Source organism: Polistes canadensis, unplaced genomic scaffold, assembly GCF_001313835.1.
Source record: "Polistes canadensis isolate GaletaPanama2010 unplaced genomic scaffold, ASM131383v1 scaffold_74, whole genome shotgun sequence".
Classification (NCBI taxonomy): Eukaryota; Metazoa; Arthropoda; class Insecta; order Hymenoptera; family Vespidae; genus Polistes; species Polistes canadensis.
The window spans coordinates 363,051-389,166 of NW_014569621.1; the positions used below are offsets into that span (position 1 = coordinate 363,051).

At 35.0% G+C, this 26,116-nt stretch overlaps 2 protein-coding genes across 2 annotated transcripts in view; one reads left to right on the top strand and one right to left on the bottom strand.

Moving 5' to 3' along the window:
• The window catches only part of LOC106786439 (uncharacterized protein DDB_G0271670-like), a 34,171-nt gene extending 14,758 nt beyond the window's left edge, over nucleotides 1–19,413 (bottom strand). The window contains exons 1-2 of the mRNA XM_014747847.1: nucleotides 19,229–19,413; nucleotides 15,003–15,261 (exon numbers count right to left, since the gene is read on the bottom strand). Of these exons, the coding sequence (XP_014603333.1) occupies nucleotides 15,003–15,251 (249 nt within the window). The 5' untranslated portion in view covers nucleotides 15,252–15,261; nucleotides 19,229–19,413. The remainder of the gene's footprint in view (nucleotides 1–15,002; nucleotides 15,262–19,228) is intronic.
• Nucleotides 76–1,232, top strand: LOC106786442 (inactive pancreatic lipase-related protein 1-like). Its single transcript, XM_014747849.1, has 2 exons — nucleotides 76–515; nucleotides 637–1,232. Exons 1-2 carry the CDS (start codon nucleotides 314–316, stop codon nucleotides 867–869), a joined length of 435 nt encoding a protein of 144 aa, XP_014603335.1. The 5' UTR covers nucleotides 76–313; the 3' UTR covers nucleotides 870–1,232.
• Nucleotides 19,414–26,116: the final 6,703 nt, after the last annotated feature.

The window sequence follows — 26,116 nt, forward strand, 5'->3', positions numbered from 1 at the left end:
GGCAAAGCTTTGGCCCCACGTTTGGTAGGTAAACATACTCGAAATAAATAACTTATCAAACTGGGAATAGTTTAGACGGTATTTCTAATCTCACGGGTTTAAAGGAAAATTACGATAGAAAAATCGATCGGTCGATATATTGTAGATCCGATCGATACTCTTTACGAAAGAATCTGAGATTCGATTTATATGCAAATAAGTTTTGACACTTTGGTAATTCATAGTCTTTGGTAAAATATGTGTTTGTTTTTTTTTTGCTGTTGGCTCATAGGTTGGTAGGATAACTGGACTGGACGCGGCTTATCCGTTGTATATGAACACTGGGAAAGAAGGTCACTTGACAGCCAGTGATGCAGCTTTTGTCGATGTTATTCATACCGACGGTGGAATCTTTGGTTTTCCAAATCCTCTAGGTCATGCAGATTTTTATCCGAACGGTGGTAAACCACCGCAACCTGGATGTAGTCTTGAAAATATATTTCGTCGTGGCATAATGTTGCTTATCAGGGAAAAAAGTAAATAATATTATTCGATTGAATTTAAAATAATCTAACAATTTCCCCCCAACACCCCCCCACCCAATCTTATAATAATATATTATACTCGCGAGTTTATTTCGTTTGATTTATTTTATAGTTACTTGCGACCATTACCGAGCGTGGATGTTGTACGTCGAATCTGTTAAAAATCCCTTAGGATTTCCGGCCAGTCGTTGCCCAAGATGGAGACAGGAAATCCATGCTAACTGCAGATGGACTCCGGATGCTCTCATGGGATTCGCTATAGATACCAAAACCAGAGGAAAGTATTACCTAAGGACGAACGGACGATCGCCTTTTGCTCGAAATGTTACGGAATATAATTTTTAAGATGACATTTATTTTTTTTTTACCGTGGACGATTTTTTTTTTATAGTTCAAGTTTATCGTCGTCGTCGTCGCCGTCATTTTGATCTCAACATATTTTACGTAGGAATCTAACGTTAAGCTATATTTTTCTAGATCTTATGTTAGATTAATGCTAGTCTAACGTGAAGGTGGATAGATTACGTGTTAGATAAATATCGTCGTATGCTAGAAGAGATTTCGATGAACATAATATTCTCCTATAACAGTTAAGCAATTCGAGTAACGTGTATGAAAATTATTGAGCTCAGTCATATTCGAAAGTGCAGGAACGAACAAGAGGAGAGCTTTGTTCTGGCACCATACTCGATATGAATAAATTAAGCGAATCTCTCTCTCCCTCTCTCTCTCTCTCTCTCTCTCTCTCTTTCTATCTTTTTATGCGAGCGAGTTAAAAGGTAAAGATGGAAGTGAAAGAGAGAAAGAGAGAAAACGTAAGTAGATGGGTGTTTTCAATGCTCGAGAAATTTACCAAAGAAACGTGCTTTAGTTCGGGGCTAGAAATAATTATTATCCTGGCAACAATGGCGAGTGTATATTCAGGTTACTAAATCTTTGATGAAAACGATTTATGCTATGCACTTACATTCTAACATACACACGTATAGAAATACATAAATATATATATATGCATACATGTACAAGTTGAGAAAAAGCTGTGAGAGGTTGAAATTTACCTACTCGAAAACACGCGGAAAAAATTCAAGATAGTAAGTAGTAATTTTTAAAGTAGTATTAGTAATAGCAATAATACTATAGTATAAGTAGTAGTAATGCTAATAGTAGAAGTAGAAAAAGTAATCAAGCGTGAGAGAACGCCGTAAAGATGTCGCGTGAGAAAAATACTTTGATTCAGTTGTTGATAAAGCTGTTGTGATATTTATTTACTCTTAAAATGCGAATAAATAAGACGAAGGGATATACGTAGAAATAAATTTAAAGTAAGTAGAATCAATGAGAGACCACCAATGATGAAATACTATTTATTTGTTTGTTCATTCATTCATTCGTATTAGAAAAAATAATATCGAGAATTATATTTCTCAAATTCATTTTAGAAATTATATTCGTAAAAAGATTAGATTTAAGTGTAGGATAATTTATAAATGTACAAAAAAAAAAAAAAAAGAGAGAGATTGATGAGAATAAAAGGGATCGATTGAAGGGAGAAAAAGAGAAGGGAATTAATGTGTCATCGAAGGAAATAACGTGCAATTTTCGTCCTATTTCCGTCTGATGCGGGCCCTCCTTCTCCATTCTCGAAATATGGAAATCCCAAGGACGAGCTCTTTATTATTCCGTCTCTTAGGTTGATCGATATAGTGGAATCCAAGGAATTATCGGTAAGTAAAAAATGAGCCTGGGTTATAGAGACAGAAAACACACCCACATACACAGAGATCTACAAACATATAGAAAAAGAGAAGGAGACAGGAGTTGTAAGAGGAAGCGTTGAAAATTTCTAAAGCATAAATTCGGAATCACGGTTAGGAGGACAATCGGAATGGAAATGGTAGAAGAAAAAGCATTGCTGGATTGTTTCCAGGCCATTTTATTATACGTTCTTATGATTTTTCTGCTTTTATTTTGCGACGAGTTCTCGCAAGATATCAGAAAAATTTTCTTAACCTCGAAATTTCTTCTTCTTCTTCTTCTACTTCTACTTCTACTTTTTTTTCTTCTTTAGCGAGGACGAAATGTTTACACGGTTAAAAATAACTTTTTCATTTTTATAGTGAATTTTGAAATATTATCATTACTTTTTTGATTGTATGTATATGTGTGTAGGTGTAAGCTATCCATGTACATTATTTTTGTTGTACACATCTTTTGTTCTATTCGAATATTACACCAGATACGTTCTAATCCATAAGGCCATTTGAGATAGATGGAAAATATATCTTCGAAACAATGGATATCCCTCTCTGTCTCTCCGTTTTTCTTTTTTTTTTCATTTTATATCTTCTATACCTAACATCCCCTTTTTCCATATATCACAGAGTTCCTCCCTCTGCTCGCCAAAACAAAAACAAAAAAAAAACAAAAAAACAACTGAACGATGCAAAGAAATACTGACTGAGCGAGTGAGATGCGACGCCACCGGTGTTTTCCATTTTTCTGAGAGAGAAAAATCTTGCATTGTTCTTTTCTTTGTCCTCTCCGGAAAGAAAAATGTATCAAAAAGACGAACGTTTACACTCTCTCTCTCTCTCTCTCTCTACGTGGTTTTCTTCGTGATTTTTCTCTACCTTGCTGTATATATATATATGTGTGTGTGTGTGAGTATGTTTCCTTATCATTTTTGTATTTCTCTTGTATTTCTAAAGAAAATGTCGGTATCGTGTATAAGACGAAAAAAGAAAACAATTCTTGGATAAACCTAATATATAGACAATTCATTATTTTTTGGATTGACGTCGAATCTTCGAAACATTTATCAAACATTGTGATAAAATAAATTCAATAATTTGTAATTTAATTAATGGAGATAAAAATGATGAAAAGAATTTTCATGAATTGTCTTAGAAGAAGATAAAAAATGTTCGTCTAATGATTCCGTTCTTTTTAATTTTTTCCAAAGAAAAATAAAAAATCATTTTTATTATCAACGCAATCCTTAGGCACACAACAAACTTTCCTTTTTTTTTTTTGTATTCTTTCATTTTTCTCCTGATATTCTTTATCTCTTGTATTTCCCTTTTTCTTTCCTTTCTCTTGTGATCTACTTAAAAAGGGTCACCGTATATGACGAACAAAACGAAGAAGGTTTCGCTTAATCAGCTCTCCTCTTCTACCCTAACCACCATCCTCTTCAATTCTTCTACACCTCGGCACCCTCGAAGGAGAAACTTTTCAATAAGTTTCCTTTCTTGATGTAGTTTTCAAGATTCTAGAGAAAAATGAATAAAATGAAAACAAACAAAAAGGTTAAAAAAGATCGAAATATAATACGATAAAAGAAAATTTGCGATACTTTTTCCTATCTCGGCGAATACCAAAATCCTAATCTATAAAGTTAGCGTTAATAATATCCGGAAAAGAAAAGAAAAGAAAAAGATAGAAAAAATTGAATAAAAAAGGTCGATGAGAAGTAATATAAGGTAAAACGAGAAGAAGGAGTCTAAAAATTAACTGAATCGCTGCAACGTTACCTGGGTTATACCCTACCGGGAAAAACGTAATTTTAGGATCAATATCATGCCTTATGCAACGGGCAAACATTCATAGCTATCATCCTGACAACAGCTACAATCATACCGGAAGTAAAGAAAACTTGCTTTTGGAAATTATAACAAATTATAAGAAATTAAATGATTAAATTTCATTCGATTCATCAGATTCGATTAACCATAAGTTTATATATATATATTTTTCTTTTTTTCAGTTTATTTCTCGTCGTAAGTGGTTCGATATATATATTCGAATAGTTAGCTTATTGAAATGCATCCTTCGAGAACGCATATATAAATCTAAGTAGACAAGTATACATATACTTATGTAAGACGTTGGAAAAGTTCGTAGTTGTCGGTCAGTCAACCTGATACGAAGTTTAAAAAATTCAACACCGACACGTCGATAACGATCGACGACCTATGCCCAGGGTTATAGATGACCCTAGTCTTGAAAGACCACCCTCGTTCAGCAAAAAGACCTTATGTCAGTCTTCGCTTTGCCACTATCCCCTCATCTTTCTTTTTTTTTTCTTTTTCTTTTTCTTTTTCAACAAAAAGCAAAAAAAAAACTTCAATCCTGTTATTTCTTTCATCTCGCACTTATTCCATTTTGTTTTTAAACATTAAATACAAATTCTTACAAAATTATTTTTCTTTCCTTTTCTTTTCTTTTTAAGCTATGAAAAAATTACATTGTCCCGCTTATTTTCGTTTCCCCATCACGTTTCTTTTCGTGTTTTTTTCTCTCTTTCTCTCTCATGAATGTGTATGCGTGTGTGTTTCTTCAACGGTAACGATTCCCCATGGAGATCTCTAGGAACACTGTTACCACCGATATTTTACCCTTACGTCTACGTGGCTACTCGCAGTATGCACTCGGTGCAATGACTTTCGAACACGCGAGTAAAATTATTACCACGGGATAACGTTAATAGACCTTTCGCGATAGAAATTGAACTTACATGACCTCTTCCTTACGTTTAAATTGTTCTTATTTTTTAAGTGAAAACTTCTTTAGAATCGCGCGCATTGTGATTTTTAAAACTCGATAAAACGCAATCGATGAAACGGAAATGAGGAAACGATATTAAAAAAAGAAACAAACATATATATCTATAGGATTTCGCATGCGATAGAATGAGATAGAATAAAGTATACAATATACAGTTTATAATATATAATTATCTTTCATAAAAACATCACCGAGACAGGTTAATTTTATTTTTTCAATGCCGGACAATTTATTTGCATATCATTCGAAAGGGCCTTTTAATTTTCTTTACAATGATACAATTTATTTTGAATTTAAATAAATAAGTTCGAAGAAAGTACATTTCGAAAGTTTCACATGAGATAAAATATAAATGAAATCGTGAAAAGAATTAAGAAATTCGTTAATTATTAATGTTGAAAATTTGTTATCGCTTGTTTCTATGCAGATTTGATTTAGAAATGATATTTTAATATCTATGAAAATGTGATAACAACAATTTGTTTGTCCGTGGAAAATAAAACAAAATCGTCAAAAGAACATTGGTGATTTTCATTTTTGTGCATAGAATACGCAAAAAAACGTTTGATTGGAAAATCCTCAGACACTTTGTATATATATACCTGGTATAATAAATGTAATTAAGGATACGTATATCAAATGAGTACCCTTGCAACCGTACGATAAAATAACACGCAGGGCTAAACTTCTATACTCGATCGAATGGTACCTTCAACGATAACGATTAGCAACACCACCACCCTACATCACCCCTTATACCACCACTAACAACTATCACTTCCATCATCGTAAAACTTTAGCATGTGAACATGAGAATGTGTGGTTTGAGTTTTAACCCGAACCAATAAGGCGCGGCTATCTTTTAAGGAAAGTCTATCGTTTCTAGGAAACACGATAATATTAGAAATCAAAGTTACCTTTATAATTCTCAACGAAAATAATTCGTAGGAAAAAGGGGGTGTACTTTAATTTAATATGATTCATTCAAATCTATTCACTCTTTCTCTTAGTATAAAAAATATTTACAGAAATTTTTCAAAGAAATTGCAAAGATGCACAATTTACAGCATTGCATTCTCTGACATTTTATGAACTTTACATGCTAATTTTATAACTCGAAAAAGTACTCTACGCGTAGACAAAAGTGTGCACTTTAATTTAATATAAGTTTCATTAAAATCTATTCACTTTTAGTATAAAAAATATTTACCAAAACTTTTCAAAGAAATAGCAAAGTTGTACAATTTATATAATTGCAATCTCTGATATTTCTTTGAAAAATAAAAAAAAAACAAACAAAAATATATAAAGCAAAGCTATTAGAAATGTTTCATTATACTATAGTACTCTCAGTGGACGTTAATTTGCAAGGAACGAATGGATCCAAAAGAATCCTCGATGTCTACCAAACCACACTCGAATCGCAGAACTCTTATCGAGAATTAGATCCGAGTGCATCGAACTCGGAATCCACAGAAATAGAAAACGAACTACGAAATGTCCATTCCCTCTACACAACTGTATAACCTCTTATCGATCGTCCTTTGTTCTCCCTTTTGCGCGGAAGTTACGATTGCACTTGTGTTCTCGAAGTCAATCCTTTTTTCTCTCAAAAGTTTTTTCTTTTAATTATTTGGAAAAAGATAGTAATAGAAGAAGTTGCATCTATAAATTGTAATTAATTGAAAACAAATATAAATATAAGATAAAGTTACGATAATCACATTGAATCCGAGTCATGGAAATAAATATAAATATATATAATACAAACTAAATAAATGTAAGCAGAATATATAAGAAAAAAACACGAAGTGATAAAATAAAAGAAAAAACATTCATTGATCAAATACCACGTATGACACGTACTCGTATACGTGTTGTATATGTGTAAATACATCTGATATACATTTTAAAAGGCCGAGGAACTCGGCAATGACGTTTCTTTCAAAGCTGACGCGTTAGAATTCCTGACGTCACGTCATTATTTTCAGAGAATACCATTCTCTAACATATGCTGCAACCCCACACAACCCTTTACGTACAACACCCTGTATTCTTATACGTACGTGTAAATATATGCGTGCGTGTATGTATATGTTTATGTGTGTGTATATGAGTGGGTGGTGAGGAGTAACGACGCCTCAGGCATTAACGCCTCATTAATGTTTCTCGCAAATGACGCGATTCTCTGTCACGTGCCACCACTCGTCGTTTTTTACCAGCCTTGTTTTTTATCCTTACTATCATTTTTATATTCTCAACGAATCCGACGTAGAACGCGCTTTTTTTTCTCTCTCTCTTTCTCTCTCTTTCTTTCTTTTTTGTTGTTGTTCTTGATTTTTTTTCTTTTAACTTTCTTTCAGAAACCATGATTTTTTCTTCTTTGAACGTTACAACATTATTAACACGTCGACTGTTTAAGCAATGTAGCATAACAGATCGATATATTTATCTAATATCTTTCATAACTTTTTCTTTTAGACAGGAGATACTAGAAAAATGTATTTCTCATCGTTTTTTCCTCCCCTCCCCCCTTAATAAATCTTATTAGATATATTTTGATTAAGAATTTTGTTAAATATAATCTGTTCTATGGAAAAATGTTCACGTCACTTTACAACGATATTTAACGAACATTATTTATTCGTGTTTATCTAATATCATCTTATCTTACTAGGTAATCAAAAGTATTAGTTTTCTAAAGGATATGAAAAAAATAAATATCCTAAAAACATTTCAAATTGAGTAATTATTCATCGGATTTGATGTTTATCTACCATCAAGGCTTCACAAACTTTTCCACTCAACGATACTTTTATATTTTCATAAATAAATTTTCCATTTATACTTTTGTTCAAATTTCTATAACCACTTGTACGAAGCCGTAAGTTATACTTTGAGAAACCCTGATCAAGGTAAAATATAGAACTCTATGAACCTCTCACAAATCTGTGTTTACCACTTCGATTAAAATAATAGTCGTGGAATTGAAATAAACGCCTCGGTCCAAGCAGGGCTTTTAAAGTCCAAATCAAAGTCAAACAATTCTGAGAACGATACTTAAAGTAGACGTCGAAGTTGCTGGAACTATGCCGAGTTTCGAGAAGATTTTTCCAAAGAAACAAGGTAAAGAGGAGTTAATAGAGAAGAATCGAAGATGTAAGAACATTGAAAAATGGTAGAATAGAACAGAGAGAAATAATATGTTCTGTGTGTGTGTCTGTGTGTATGTGTATGAGAGAGAGAAAGAATGAACATGCAATTTCGAATTTACTCGAAATTACTGTTCGCCAGATCTCGTATCCTGCAGGAATATAATTGTTCTTTTTGTTGCATTTCCTTTTTATTTCTTTTTCTTTTTCCTTTTTTTTTTTTTTTGTTTCTTTTATTTCGTACCGTGGATCGGAAGAGTTCTCATCGAGAAGACAATGGTGACGCGAATCCATTGAAATAAATCTACCATCGAGGGATGCTGAAGTTGGAACGATGCATTTCCCTTAACGTGAATGTATGCAAATGCGTTTATACGTGCCTAATAGGGAAACCCAACGCATTTTTCCTTTTTATTTCGCAACACTCGTTCAGTGCCACGATAAGGGGGAAAAAGGAAATTTCAATAAACGACTCTTCAAGACGACGTTATGTGTCGCATGATAGCATCAAGAAAGTATAGTAACCGGTTGTCCCGTTTTCAAGATGTTCTGTTACTTTACGAACTAGTCACATCAAATAAAAATATATATTATTCGTCTTTTTTGTAAAATATTATTTTTCTATCTTTTTATTTTACGTTAATATATAATTTAATATCTAAATTTAACGTTAATTTTACATTTTTCTTTTGCCACAATAATATGTTTCCTTTTTATATCATAAAAAAAGAAAAAAGAAAAGGTATAGAACAAGTATTTCGATCGAAATAAAAAACGTCGGAAATCCAATAATTCATCTGGTTTGATTTATATTCGAAATATACTTCCTTTTTCATTTCAACGTCGAAAATAGTTTTCCTTTTTGCTATCGTATGACAGAAAAGAAAAACCGTAAGATTTATACGACCATGTAGGAAATGTTTCAAAGGCTTTTCCAAACCCACCAATCCACCATCCTCCTCCCAACCAATACGTCTGACGTATTCGAAATGTTCGATATACGAGGCGATCCGAATTATCGAACATGTTTGGAAACTGTGTTAACTCTGTGGAATTCGCTTCGGTTAAGTGGAAGCTCTTCCATCGTTCCAGCTTTAGGCTACTAACGTGGAAGATCAAGGATTATCAAACGTCACACGAGATGACATAACTTCGATCTCTTCGTTGTTAATAAAAGCTAATCATTCACACACGTTGATTAACTCTGCAATTCCAATTCGCATCGGTCACCATTGATCTTTCTCTCTTCAAACTTTTCTAAGAATTTTTAACTTGTCTTTTGACATAGATACACAAATCGATAAAATAAATTAATCCTTTACAACACTAAACTTTCATAGCGTTTTCGTAATCTGATAAACAAATTATATTAATATTATTTTAATGTTAATAATTTGATCTTAGATTTTATAATTCGTTCAATAAAATAAACATTTATATTAGAATCTTGTTGATCATTTAAAATCCTTTTTGGTTTTTAAATATGTAAAATCATCATTTATATAATAATATATTGAAAAATACGAAATTACTTTTAGAACATATTAATAATTAAAATACAAGAGAGTATATCACGTTACACATATATGATATTCTTTTATAAAAGACAGGAAGAAGAAAAAGAAAAAACGTTAGGTTATAGAAGGTTAAAACATACAGTAGACTAGTTAAGGGATGACGTAAATATACGTTCCTATTGCTCAAAGGGTTAAAAAGGAGTAAACGTCAGCGTATATTCCGGAAAGAAAAAAAAAGAGAGAACATACTTGGCAGATAATTTGACTTTTAAAATATCTCCGTAGTATCTCGCATGAGACGCGTTTTCAAGTTTATTGATAAACGACGAATCAGCAGTATGTGTCTCCTATATGCAACGCATGCAATCTAGTGCAGTATTCTATGCAGTTTCTCGATAATGGCGTATAACGAGGCTCCTGAATTACCTGTCCTGGTCGAATAACCTTCTTCTAGATACTATCTAAAGAAAAATCTACAATTACCTGCATAAAATAGAACGGTGAAAATGTTTAATATATATATAACGAGAAAAAATATAAATTATTAATTGTCTCAAGTTTATCGTCAATTTTGTTTAAGTAAAAAAAAAAAGAAAAAATATATTCTATCTGTAACAATTATAATTCGTTGTTTGTTTAAACAAATGTAATATTTAGAAATTGATCGTACGTCCGTTATTTTTCGAATTTCACATTATTTTCGATGACTTTGGTTCCGAAACAAAAATGAGAATGGGCGATTTTGATGAATAATGAATCTGAATATCATAGACACCAAATTAATTGCTATACATATAATAATTTATTGAGGATAATCGCAACTTGCTAACGGTGAATGCTGTCGTCTTTGATTATCAGCTCTGTGAAGCATAACGAAGCTTCTATCATCCTCACTTAATAGAATGACGTAGTTCTTTTAAGACGAAAGCTCATGCGTTTAACGATCGAAAGCGATTATCAGCAACCTCCGATATCGTATATCGGTACGACCTTCTTCAAAACCTATTCTTTCTACGAACGTCCAACTCGTTTAACTTTCTTTATACTGCGTTTGATGAAGGACCAATATCATTATCCAAGTTTAATTAGTAAACGATCCAAGTGAAAGTACGAGCTGGTGGTGCTTTTAATTCTTCTCGAATTAGGTTCGTGGAAACGTTTTATAGATAGGAATTTGTTTAAAGAATGAATTGCTTGAATAAATCACCATTCTCTCTCTCTCTCTCTCTCTCTCTCTTTGATAGAAATAAAAAGAAAGAGAGAGGAAAATGCTATTAAACACTGTCCCCTGTGCTTTCACGAGAACTGAAAAATATCTACCAGTTTAACACGTAGAGGAGTCGTAAGAGAAATAAATTGGTGATTGTTACTGATTTATATTAGTTTTTCTTTTTTCTTTTTTTTAATAAAAATAGGCAAATCGAAATACGAGGAATGTACAAGAGTAGTAGACTTTGGTTAACCAACGTGATCGGAGGACAAACTATGAGAATAAATCAAAGTCAAATGAATAATCGTGATGAGTATGATGTTACTTGTATGCAAAATCAAATTGTCTTTCTCGGTTCTCACAGAACTCACGCAATCGGAAGTACGAAAGGGAATAGGGTTGAGAGTTGCATCGATCGCAAAGCATTTCTGGGATTCACGCGCATTATGGTGGCTCGTGCGATAGCTCTTAATGGTATTATATCAAGCTCTAATACAAAACGGCTTTTGGGGTCGTTGGCCAGACGAGTTGGGTCTATATTATTTCATCGCGAGACGTTTTAGTCACGTTTCGTTACGTGAGTGACAATAATTGTACGAGTACTAGAGGTGAAACATTGTAAAGTTTAAAAACAATCTTAACCGCAACAACATATTGAATTTACATATTCAAACAAAAAATTAAAACCTCTCACAAATGACAAGAATTTTGCTCGTAAATTGACGTTTTCAATCGAGAACAACTTAAATCGAATAATGTTTCAATGGGATTATGTTGACAGATGCATAAGCTTATTGTATGAGGTCTATGATCTATTTATTTCGACCACTATTTAACCACTACAACACTCTATATAGGAAAACGGCAAAAACAGAGAATTGTAGATTTAATATTTTAATATTTCATTAATGTTGCTATTGAATAAGAAGATCGTAGACATTTTAATATGCTCAATTCAACTTTGAACGTTCGATCGTAAATAAAAACAAAAAAAAACATATCGTCTTACGAAGAAATATTTATATAAAAAAGAGATTTTATTCTCTTCAAGAAGAAGTAGGCATCCTCTTTCCCATTTTCAAAGATGTACAAAGATTGACTAGATCTATGAGAGTTACGATACCATTAGAAAGAAGCGTGATATTAATCGATGGATATTAATTCGAGAGAAAGGGTAATTCGATGAAGATATATCAACGGGCACGTCTTATCCTTCTTGTCTCACGTGTCTGCTCGAAGATTTGGCAGACGATAGGCTGTAAGTGTAAAAAGAGAGAAAGAGAGAGAGAGAGAAAGAAAGTGTCGGATATCTCCAAGCGATTATCTCTGAGTAGTCTCGAAAGGTAATTCGATTTTTCCATCTTACTTTCTTTTTTTTTCCTTATTCTATTTTATTTCCTCCCCACTTTCCTTTTTTATTCCTTCGAAAGACGAAACCCCTTGAAGTCAGGGGTAAACGAATGGCGACGGCTCTTGGTAAGTTGCACGTGCCACCCTGATCGGAATCTTAACATGACGCTAGCGTGAGCCTTATCTGCTTCAACAAAACTGGTCGCCTCGAGCACCCAACGAGCCTTTCTGAACTTGTTTGGAATAAGAAACAGAAAGAGAGAGAGAGAGACTTTATTTCACTTGGACTTTCACACATTCACAACAAGGTTGAGGCTAACCTTCTCATTACAATATTTCAATCTTCAAGGCCCTTTTCGTAACGTTAATCACACGCAACCTTACCTGTATCGCGGAAATTCAAGTACATAATTATCCTACGTATGATACGTGGTATACTGAAATATACCTAACTCGTAGAGATAACAATGTAATGATGTATGTTTCGTTATATAACACACACATTCTCGTTAGATGTAATATAAATTATTGTTATTTATATTATGAAATTTTATTGAGAAATCTGTGGGTACACGCGCGTGTGTTCCTTGAAAACTGAAATTGTTGTCCAATGTATATTTTCGTCGATTCGATGTATTTTATCGAACAAATTGTTAAAGTATAGAACCGAAGAGTGTATTCGAAGTAACCACGATTGGAAACTAAGTTTATTGGAATTGGAATAAAATAAGAAAGAAAATGATGTGCAATCGGAAAGAGAGTACAGGAACGATGCAAGTTTCTTAGTGATTTACAGGGTTCTTTCTCTCTACTCTTTCTATCTTTTTCCAAGGAACTGTATCGTTTCGTAAGAGAGAGATAACGGAATCTCCGAGTTCACGGAAACTGATAATAAATCGAGAGAAAGAGAGTTTAAATGGACCAAAACTCTCTCGTTGGTACGAGGATGAGTCCTACATTCGTTACTCGCCCCACGGAAACTGCAGTTGAAGAATTTGGAATATGTGTGCAAAGGGATAGGAAAGAGGATGACTTACTTGGCAAAGTATTTTCTCTTTATAATTCGACCTGTTTTGCCAAAATCCTTCATCGCGAGGTTGACCCAATACGTGTCCCAGTGTTATTTCATCTTTAAATGTAACCTTGGAAAAAACAATCCTTTTGATTGTTTAAATGCTCTCTCTCTCTCTCATCCTCGGACCAAATCAAAAGATTTTATGATTTCTATTTGATTCCAAATAAAACATGAAAATATTTTTCTCGAGTTGATATTTAGAACAAGATAATACAAAAAGCCAAACAAATATTTCACTCTTCAATTCTTTTTTTTAAGCAGATATTTAATAAAAAAAATCCAATTATCAAGCAACAGCAAATCGACAGGAATGATAAAAATAAGATGATCGATAATCACTGAAATCCCTTAAAACGTTTTCCCAACAGTGAATATTCGAAAGTAACATTCGTTCGTTTTCCTTCCTCTCCCTCTTTTTCTTTCTTATTCTATCCATACCCGAACTCTCTTGGGATAGTTAAAATCGATTTAAACCTTTCACCGAGTGGCGAAAATTCAATTTTTATTAAAACCCTCGTTCGCTTACAAACACGATCCCAATCTAGCCCGGAAGCTGGGATGTTAATAGAACTCGTATGAAAAAAAAAAAGAAAAAACGGGGAAAAAGAGAAAAGAGAAGAAAAAAAGAAAAATGATATTGAAGATTCTCTTTCATCCTTCGTTTAATATCAGAAGATTTTCTAATTTTTGCGAGAGGGATCTTTTAAATACTCCTCAACTCTTGATTTCCATCAGCATCTCTCTCTTTCTCTCTCTCTCTCTCGCTTGAAAAATTACCTAAAATGTTTATAGATATATATATATATATATATATATATATATATATATATATATTACGTCGAGTGGTATACCTTTGACATTTGACGCTACCAACGAGATGTTTAACAACTTCCAAGCTACGTAAATAATTCGAGACACTTTGATAAAGGACGAGAGGCTAGAAATTTTTCAAGAAACTCATTAACAGCTTGCCAGTCGCAATGCGTCGTCGTCTTCTTCTTCTTCTTGATGTCAGGATGAAAAACTTAAATATTTTTCATCCTCTCGTTCTCTGTTTTTTTTTTTTTTTATATTCTTAGCGAATATGAATTTAATAAACAAAAATTGTTGAAACGACTTAACGAACAATTAGCTTTTTTAATAGATGATACAGAAATTTTAGGTTGAACGATAATAACGTTATTCTTGGGTAATTGAACCACCTCACAACGTTCTCCAGCTTCTTCTAGCTTCTCTCTCTCTCTCTCTCTCTCTCTCTCTCTCTCTCATTCTTATTATCTATCTTCTCACCCCAATATCCAGACACCTCCTATTATCTTCCTTAGGAACATCTCCGTTAAACGTCTTATCTTGGTTCATCGTCAACGTGAATTACACCGCAAATTCTAATATCTCGAGACTTCCTCTCTTTCCTCCCACCCCCCTCCCTTCTCCACACACATGCACAAACCTAAAAGGATTTTCTTGGATGATAGAACACGAAGAAGCGAAACTGATTGAAGTTAATGATCAGACAGCGCGATCGTCATTGTTTAAAAATTCAATCAAACATTTTCTTTTTTTTAGTTATATTTTTGTTTTCTTACAAGATTCATTTTATAAACTCACGATTTTATGATGAAGATGTTGAAGTTCTCTCTCGGTGACTCTTCTACGTGAAAGCTCGCGTTGTTCTCGTCTGTATTGACTGTACTTATAAAAAAGATACATCCCAGGAAGCGCAAGGACAACCAATGGCTTCATCAATCCAGCTCGACTACTTGGCCCACGTACACGAGGTTCAGGTGGTTCGTCCAATTCGCCTAATTGTCCGGCACCTTCGGCCACGTCCGGTACTGCTGCACCGGCTGCTGGCATCTTGTCTTTCCTAAAAAAAGAAAAGAACAGAAATAAAAGCAAATTCAATTTTATTGAAAACTTGATGAAACGGTAAACATGAAATATGACGGATTCGTAACGGATGGGGAACAAGATAGAAAATTGGATAAATAATGAAAATATTCTTTGACCGGAAACGATCGAACTATGGTGAAAATCTTCTTTGATGTATCGACGAGGTCTAACCAGCCGACGAAAATGAAAATCGTTGCTCGCGTAAGGTTTTTTCCCGTTTTCTGCTAGGGTTCACAAAACGATCAGATGGTTTTAGGTCGGCTAGAGACGGCTATTGGTTATTGGTTTCCCATCAAACCGTTTTTTACAGTTTCTTTCAGTGTACAAGAGAGAGAGAGAGAGAGAGAGAAATAAAAGTAAAAAGAGAGAGAGTTGTCACACGCCAGGCGGCCTTCCAAACGTATTCGGAGCACGACATTTTTCCCACCTGACGTTCTCAACCCCTCTCTCTCTCTCTCTCTCACTCTCTCTCTCTCTCTCTCTCTCTCTCTCTCTTCCCCTTTTCTTCTGTACCCCTGTCAGCATCATTTCTCGATATTTATAATCCTCGTTAACGTCCTTCCGAATGGCACTCGGCCGTAGCTTTCGATCGAAAACGTCGTCTACACTACTCTACCACCGTCTTTCCGGATTGTATCTTTCCAACCTATTGCAATAATATTTCGATTGAATATGACAACTTACGTAACGTAATAGATCCTTGATAGTCTATCGTAATAATAAAATCTGTTAGGAAAAATTTTCGAAATTTCGCGATATGAATAAATAACAATCTGTATAAATAATTATTAAAATCCATTAAAAAGATACGATATTAATCTTACAATAAACGTTAATACACATTGTAATACTACTTTTGATATGGAACGTGTACTTTCACTTTTTTCTCCGATAAAAGAAAGTTAAAAATGTTGTGAGAAAGAGAGAGAAAGGGTCAGGAACGTCGAACTATTCGAAGAATCAACGACAAAAGGAGCAGATACCTTGTATCGTTCAGACATCGAACAGATAGGAGTGGACTTAAAGTAATATACCCTTCCCTCTCGTCCCTCTGATCTTCCGTGACTTCAATGAAATTTCGTAATCTACTTGGAGGTCGTTCACCGACTATATTTAATTCAAGCGTCTACTCGCCGTTCTATTCTTAACCGTCCGTTCTAGAAATAAGCGCGAACACCGCTTCGCATCACGACCCACGTTTCCCTCCCCCTTTTACTCCGCCTCTCGGCAAACCTACCCTCCTTTACTCACAAACACAAACACGAACACACACACATACACATCTTCTCTTTTTCTCTTATTTTCCTTCTTATATATTCCTCTTATTTTCGAACCCGGTAGATGCAGCAAAAACATTGTCGCATTTGGTGTCACGCAACAAACGAGTATGACCATACAAGCTACTTTTATACATTGTCAACGAAAGGATCCTTCATGATTCATAATTCAGCAAGGAAAATTCTACCTTGCTTGCATCCCATGACCTTATTTTCTATTATTTTATTTTTCCCACCCCTGCCCCCCTACCGCCCATTTTTATTTTAGCCGAGTAATTAAATTTACATTTTTTGTTTTCTGTAAACTTTTATAACAAGTTTGCTCGCGACGTTGATTCTATATTCATAATATAATTGAATGGAAAAAGAAAAAAAGTTAGGCATAGAATTAGATAAACGTTTGAAGGAAGAACATAATTGAACTTTAATTAAAAGTAGATAGAATAGAAAAGTTATCTCGTTTAAAAAATTCATTTTGGATAAACAATTTATTATCCAAGGGAACGATCGTAACGAAATGGACAATGGACGATCATTGGTGGTAATGGTTTCGGTACAACGATGGAGTTAGCAATTTAAAAAGGAAGGGCAAACACGAAACACGATATAGGCTTGGCAGGGACGATAATAAACGATAAAGATACGCGAGATGCGTAAACGAACACATACACGATACACACACACACGCATATTATATATATAATATATATAAGCTTTCTCAAGGGCTTGATATGTTATCACCTAAAGGAAAGGTAGGTAATATATTATCGGAAATGAATCGATATATCGACTCGTTGTGCACTTCGCACTTTGCCATCTCGGAGATACCTACACCACCTGAGGGATTTCAAGATGTATTCCCAAGGACAAGGTCGATCGAGCAAACACCTTTAACCGATTTCTTTCTAAATTTTATTCTAATTTAGGGAAAAACAAAAAATCTCCAAAAAAAAAATGGAATTCATCTTTTAAAAATAACTCGAGAAAATTCGAATCGTAACGATCGATTAAGTTTCTTATTATAAATTCCAATACGAGTTTTGGATTAATGAAAAAAAAAAAAAGAAAAAAAAAGAAAAAGAAACAAGTAAGATTTATTATAAAATTACGGATGATAATCAAGAAGATTGATTGATTAATGTAAAGTATAGCGATCGTTAGAGAGGCAAGGGGGAGAAATAATACATATATCTATTATCGTTAAGGTCTAGAACGATCCGATGGCACCGGACGTATGCGTTTCGCCTTGACACAGCGTAATGGCGGTCGCAGGAACAAGGACGCTCAACGCGTCAGGATAACATCGTCCCGCCGATGCGCTAGGCTACGGCCAAGTACACGTCCTGACTTTCTATTTTTATGCCTTTTCCACTTGCAAGTTGAGTTCGATCGGTCTCTCTCTCTCTCTCTCTCTCTCTCTCTCTCTCTCTCTCTCTCTCTCTCTCTCTCTCTTTCGCGATTACAATCAATCCGTTCGTTCCTTTTTTTTCTCTTTTTCTTTTCTTATCCTTTTTCTTTATTACTCGTTAACAAAGTCGGATAAATGGATTCTCATAATCGTCATCGTTTTAATCTATATCCAACGATACAAATAAAAATTTCCTTTCTTTTTTTTTTGTTTTGTTAATAAATTAATGACCAAAATCAATAAAATTGGCGCGAAAAAAGTGAAGAAAAAAAGAAAGAAACGAGGTCAAACGGGTTCAACGAGGATCGTCGTTTTTTGTTTCTACTTTTACTTCTTTTTATAAAACAATCCGTCATTCATATTTATTACGAATCGAACGAAAAGTCAAATCCGAGTAGAGTCGATGGACCCGACGATATTTACGTTCGAGTCGATGCACTCCGATATATGTCTGGGATATATACTAGAACGAATTAATGAAGAATTTTGCGAAACAACAACAAGAAAATAAAAAAAGAATTATACACGAGAGAAGTACGAATTAAAAAGAAAGAATCAAACAAAATGTAAAAGAGTTGGAATTAATGTGTAACGCTTTAACGTATTTTAAGTTAGGATAGTATAATGATTGGAAGTACGAATGATCGATAAGGATGATAAAGTGACATAGAGAACACCGTGCATGTTTGTATTTACCGAACGACCAAGTGCAAGGTATTAATCATACGTATATGTATCATAATAATAACTAACCATTCGTATGCGTAGGTGTACAGTATAATGTATAATACTTCATCAACAATAGATACGGATGAATGTTTAACAAAGATCTATTAAATCTTTTTCCCGCCAAGTAGCATACCAGAGAACACATATGTGTTCAACATGCATATAAATGTTTTCGTATGAATGCAATCCGTGTTACATGAGAGGAAACATGGGTCTCCCGAGATGAGAATCATCGCTTGTGCGCGCCCATAGGTGCGTACTCGCGCCTTCATCACAAACCATGTATATCTCTTTTCGATTATAAATATACGTTTAATTAAAATATAAGATTAATGTATCAAAGTTGTTATATTTAAATAGAGAAAGAAGAGGTGTGTGTGTGTTGCAATTCACGTTCACTCTGTCACTGTCTCTCTTTTTCTAGCACGTGTATACATGGATTCGTGTATACTCCTCGAAAAGATCAGAACTAAGAAAGAAATAAGAAAGTGATAATGATAAAAGAAGAAAGTAGAAGTCTCACTTACGTTTTCTACGTATCTTCGTGGTTTCTCTTGTCGTCGAAGATTCGGGAAGAGGCTGTGTGACGCTCGATAAAACTCGTCGGTGGAATCACCAATGTAAAAGCTCAAACGATGATAGATAAAAAACAACAGCGAGGGTGAATGAGAAAGAAAATGAGACAGCGAGCGAGCGAACGAACGAACGAGCGAACGAACGAGAAAAAGATAAGGGTTAAAAAAAGATTGATAAAAAGAGGATAATTAAAGAAAGAAAAAAAGAAAGAAGGAAAAAGAGAGAAAGAGATAGAGAGAGAGAGAGAGAAACGCGAGAGGTCGATCCCTCCTCGTGGTCTCTCAAGCGAGAAGGAAGAAGAACATCGCCGGTCGGGCCGCGACTGACCTGGCGGGAGACCGGCGGCGGCTGCACTGCGCGCCTGCAACCAGGCAACCCGTGCACAGCCGTGCTACTTCGTCTCCGTTCGTATTAGCTCGGTTAGTTTCGAGCAAGTTCGTACGACCTCGGCCGTTGACGCGTTCTATTCGCTCGATTCCGGCGCTTATTCCGAGGCCGTTCGAGCTCGGCCGAGTTGATACGAATTTAGCCGAAGGAAGTTGGGGGAAGCCGCGAGTGAGCGAGCGCCTGCGTGACGCAATGCGTGATACACCACGGACGTGTTCGAGCGATCGAAGCCGTAGTGCCGGCGTGCTGGCCGGGCAGCCACTGAGAGATGCTCACGATGGGTGACGCTGATTCTCTTCCTGATCCTACCGACTCTGCTACTACCACCGCCACCACACAACTCTGCTTTTACCTCTGCTGCTGCTGCTGCTGCTGCTGCTGCTGCTGCTGCTGCTCGAGAAGGATCGATAAAAGGAGGAGGGACTCGAAGTGCGACATGTAGAGAAAGAGGGCGAGAGAGAGAGAGAGAGAGATATCTGGGAGAAGAAGAAACGAGAAACGCGTTTCTCCTCTTCGTCCTTTTTCTTCATTCTTCACGATATATCCTACCCCACCAGTATCAGCATCAGCATCAGCATCAGCAGCAGACATACCACTATCATCATCCCAACGACCACCATTTTCATACAACTTTTTGTCTTTTTTTCTTTTTTTCTCATTCGATCTCCTCCTCTCCCTTTCCCTCTCCCCCCGCCCTTCTCACTCTTTCCCTCTCTCTCCAATTCCGTTTTTCATCCCTACGCCCTCCTATATCTCGACTTTCCTTGCATCGACGTATGGACCGATATCGAGGTTATTGAACCCTTCCCTAAGAAGAATTCCAGATAAATGTTCCATTTCCCTTTCTCCTCCCTTATTTCTCTTTGATCTTTATTTTTCTTACCCTATCCGATCATTGTCAATTGTTGATCGTTTCTATGACGAAAGATGAAACTTCGTCATGTATCAGAAACTAGTTTGCGTATGTAAGAAAGTGTCGCGTTGTGCTAGGTACTAAACTAACAAAGGGAAGAGACACTGAAAGGGAAAATATTGAAGAGGTAATTCGAGCTAAAGGGCAATTGGATAACGTGGACACAAACAATTCTTGTATAATAGCACTCCAATACGTTCTTCTTACCAAGTGGAACGCTTTTGTGAAGAAGCACGAATAAGTGGCGACGCCTTTAACGTGTTAAGAGAGAGAGTTTCATATTTTTTCTTCTATCCCCTTTTATACAAACCCATTTTGATAGTCCACTAATTATATATAAGTTAGGTCAAATTATCTAAACGCATTTATGAGGGCTCATTTTGTAGAAATTTAGAAAAAAAAAAAAAAAACATGTATGATAATATCGAGATCATAATGCGAAGAGATCTTTAAGAATCGTATCGTTGCATAAAGGTGCGACAATTGAATTCGTTTTTTCTTTAACAATCATCTCCCTCTCTCTCTCTCTCTTTCTCTCTGTTTCTCTCTCCCTTTTTTTCCTCGTCAAAATAACGAGGCACCCGAACAAAGCTGCAGTGGTTCTTATACCACGAGGAGGACCGTAGCGAAGAAGTGTCGTTACGTAATAATACCTCGGAAAATTCAGCAGCGTTACGTTGGTAACGCTCGTCGTCCGTTCTGCTCGGGCGCCAGAAACAAGCAATTTAGTCCTCTATCTCTCTCTCTCTCTTTTTTTCTCTTTTCTTCTTTTTTCTTCGAGTACGAGGACCTCTCGAAAGTACACTACTCCTAGTTCCTCTTTCCTCTTCTTTCACCTTCTTATTTTTATCGTCTTTCCTCTTATCTATCTTTTCCAATTCTCATGGGAATCGCATGAAAAGAAAATCGAAAGGCTTTTGAAAGGAAGCATTTTTAGCATGGAATATATCGAGCGGTTTATCGTCCGGTTGAACATTCTAATCTCGTAACTAGTCTCTCGACGTCTAAAAATAGAAAATATTTTTTTCAATCTCATATATATCTATATGTTTATATGTATATGTTTATTTTATATTGAAAATTTTCTATATACCGAAAATTATATTTTAATTATATCACAAAGGATCGATTTAAACGAAACGATTCTATTATTTCGCAACGATGTGAGGGAAGAGTTTAAAATGGAATTTTCTTTTGCATTATTGTTCTTTTCTTGTTTGTTTTCGAATAAACAATCGCGTAGGAGAAAAAACACGTAGCTATATATATATATCGTGAGAAAGATCGATTACAATGCTACCGGAGAAAAAGAATGGATGTTTTATTCGAGCTGCGAAAAGGAGAAATGATCTTTGAATCGTAGCCAGAAAATACAATCGGCTCACAGCTGCCCACTTTTTTTTTTCTCTTTTACCCCCGGAGTTAGTTTCGACCCGCTTCCATTGCTCGATTCCAGTGACGTCATTGTGTAAAACGTCAGATCAATGGTCTCCAGGGGTTGCTGGCATCGCTCTTTACCCTTACGCGTACCGAGAAAGTCAAGAAAGGAGCCACGGATTCCAGCAACGACCCACGCTAACATATGGATGTTTAAAGGGCGGTTCGATGCTGACCTACTCCCTTAAAATTACCTTCGAGACACGTTCGAAATCTCTACGGCCAAATGCCATACTCGTTTTAAAAAAAAACTGCTGCTCTTCTTCGATCCTCTTTTTCCTTTTTTTTTCATTTTACATTCTATCATTTCGGTTAATTTAAATCATTTTTCTTTTTTCTCTTTTTATTTTTTTTTTGAATTAACAATAAACGAATGTTTTATTCGAACATTTGTACTTGTTAAAAATTGATAGTGGATGCTAAATATTAGATTCGACACGAGCAATCATTGAAAAAAAAAAAACAAAAAAAAAATAAAAGAAAATTACTTTTCACAAGCGATCTAATAAATCATACATTTTTAATCATTTTTACAAATATTTGTACTAGTTCATAACATAATAATAGCAATACTAAATCAATTTGTTTTTCATTGTATGCATACATATAAATATATCGATACTTAATAAACAATATCCATTAATCGTTTTATCGAAACTTTGATTAAATATTAGTATTAAATATCTAATCATTCTATCAATATTATATTAAAGTTATATTTAAATAAAAGTAAAATATCTATATAGCACATGAATGATAAATTAATATAATATTTATAATGTTTTGTTTTTGAAAATATAATATGAGATTTCGTAATGGATTCTTTTTACAGTTAATTTTCTAATGTCGTAGCTAATGAAAAAGAAACTAGGGAATGATGTGGGAAAGAAAGCAAACACGACTCAAATGTCATCAGAAGAGGTCTATTTAAACGTTCTAGTGATAACACATCGTTCAATCTACTCGTTTCAATCCCACGGGTACGTTGTGTGGATACATTTATCGTGATTCGACGAAAGTAACCGCAGGTTATTATCGAATAATCGCAGAAACTAGACGATCTTATCGATAAAACGAGTCTAACGTAGTCAAGCCGAATTCCATTCATATACACGATACTCGAGATCGAAAAGGAACGAATTTCTACTCGTTAAAAGAGTAGAATTCATTGCTGTTATTCTCCAACTGATTGATTTTCTCGTTAATGATCGAGTATACGCGATAATGCTGCTAAAAATCGTTCATTAAGTTCATTCAAAGTTGAATCAAGTGTTGGTAATTGGTATTGTTAATAGTTGATTTAGTAAACGTTTGGAATTTTGTTTTTTTTTTCAATTAATATATACGAATCTCGAAAGATAGAAAAAAGTAGAATAGATGAGCTATTAAAAAAAAAAAGCTTTTTACCCTTCATACGATTATCTTCATTATGAATGTTAGAGCGCGATAAAATAATTTAAATATTGATTTATTTATTTATATTCGTAAGAGAGTATCGAGACGCGATAAGTTAATGATACGAACCAAATGAGAAAGGTAAAAAAAATAAAATCAAACGATATGAAGAAATAAGGGAAAAAAGGGGGGGAGAAAGAAGGGAGAAATAGAGGACGATGACACGTTTCTCGAAAGGATTCGAAGGATGATCATCCGTGGTGTTTCGTTCGCGGGCTGAGCGTCACTGCATGACGTCACAGAAAGTTCAATGACGTCACGAGCCGTTCGATACGCCAGCATGGGAGCTTGGAGTGGGGATGCACGGTTTACCGAGGAAACGAGAGAGAGAGAGAGAAAAAAAGATAAAGGTAAAGTAGAAGAAGGAAGGGAAGAAGCAGAAGATAGAAAAGTACGAGATGATACTGTGCGCACGATGGAAAAAAAGGGATGCAGTTTCGAGGGGTGGATTCCTAAAAGAAAAGAGAGAAAAAGTTAGAATAGGAAGAATTTGAGGGAAAAAGAAGTGGAACCTTTGGTAAGTAGTGGAACCAGAAATAAGTGGGGAGAAAATATGGAAAAGGTACGGAACGAGCAACTTTTCACGCCACTATGGGTGAATGTTACTATCACAGATGCAGATCGGAGATCAAAAGAACGAGGCCGACGAAAATCTACCACGCATTGTCGAACAATCCTTGCGAATACATATACGTATACTTGTCGTTTAAATGTGTGGCGTATATATTCATATGTACCATGTATACATATACATGAATACTCGTATGTAAAAATACATGACGCTTCGTCAAGCCGGCACACCGATGACAAAACTTCAAAATGGAACTCGGCTAGCTTTTTAATCGAGCCTCTCAATCGGAGAATTTTTAATAACCCAGATGTGACACGCTATCGGGAGAGGTTCGTTTCACTCCCCTTCATTCTACCCCCTTCTCCTTCGTTCTCTTCCTCCCTCTCTCTCTCTCTCTCTCTCTTTTTTCCTTTCTTTTTCTCTTATTCCGTTTCACAGTCGATGAAAATCTTTTCACGAAGGTAAAAAAAAATATTCCTCCCTGTTAACCGAGATTCGAAAAGAAACTTGGGAGGTAGCTCGACCAACGAGATAACTATTCTTATTGGTTCAGAGCATGACTGTATCATTCGGTATTCTTTTGAATTCGAGTACGACTCGGCGGTATCTATCTATTTGTTGGCGAGTCAGACGCGATCAGTTACGAGTAAAGTAGAATCGAGTTTAATACAAAGACGAGAACGAGATGGAAGAATTGGAGGGAAATGACCCCTTAATTAGATTCAATCTCCGATGCGAATGTTATTCGCGATAATGCGCGACTCTCGTCGAATGTATCGTAATAAACTACACGGTGTATCGATCAGTCGATCGATCGATCTATACGACGATCAAATTTGTTACCTTTTTATTTTTTCTTACCTATTATTTTGTTGTCTTCGATGTTCAATCCTGTTCTCCTTGAGATGTATATAATAAGATATATCTCGTATGAAAAAGAAGTCGAAAATAATGGAAAATAATATCTCGCTCGTTCAGGATCGTACATATACGATTTATAATTAAACGCCCCTCTCGCCTTTTTCTTTTCATTTCTCGGTCGTGGTAAATCATAAATGAACAACCGGTTTTGTTTGCCTTAGAAAATCTTCCAATTGGAACTTCATTTTCAAAACATTAACCATTTAAATCGAGCTCGTCTACTTGCAAATTAAATATTCATCTACGATAAATTCAAACACTTATACTATCTTTAGAAATTAATTGCTTTAAATGTACATTTTTATATATTCTATAATCGAGAATTAAATGTATGCTTGTATTTTTTATTTCTACACGAAAAAGAGAAGAGAAGAGAAGAGAAGAGAGAGGGGAGAGAGAAAGAGATCTGATTCAAATGATTGACTCTGATCCGAAAAGTAAATCAAATGTCGATTTATATGTACACTGCATTGGTTGCATCATATCAATGGCTTATATACGTTCATATGTATTACCAGTAACGATAAAACGACTATAAACTATGTATATATACATGTGTGTGTGTGTGTGTGTATCAAATATCGGCATCGTGTCTTCGAATAACATAGATGCCAGATAACGTCGATAGGTCGACCAATATGTACGAATGCATATATACATAAGTTTATATGTACGTATGTATAATATGTCCAGCAACGATCATGTAACGAATCAACATGATCAAATAAATGGATAAAAATTCGTATAATAAATCATTGAACATTTATGAAGCGTCAGTATGCATTGTCACGTGTTAGGAAAAGAAACGTAAGTAATGCTGTGTTTGGTGATTCAAGATCGGCCAAGCAGAGTGGATACCGAAAATAAAAGGAGACCGTATGAGTGTGTATTTAAACAAGTTTTGCTTTTTAAACGAGGTTCTTCACCAATAACGACTAAGGTATAACAATAATCTACTATTTGGTTTGTTTGTTTTTTTTTTTTTAATTGGTATCTATTATTTTTCTTTCCTTTTTGTTTTTTTGGCACGTGACTCGGAGCAAAAGAAGAGAGATTTGATGATGAAGAAAGCGGTGAACACGATTGGATAGATTTGAAACAACTAGTAGTACTGGTCGTTCGGATTCTCCGGGATGCAAGAGAGGGCAGCCGCAT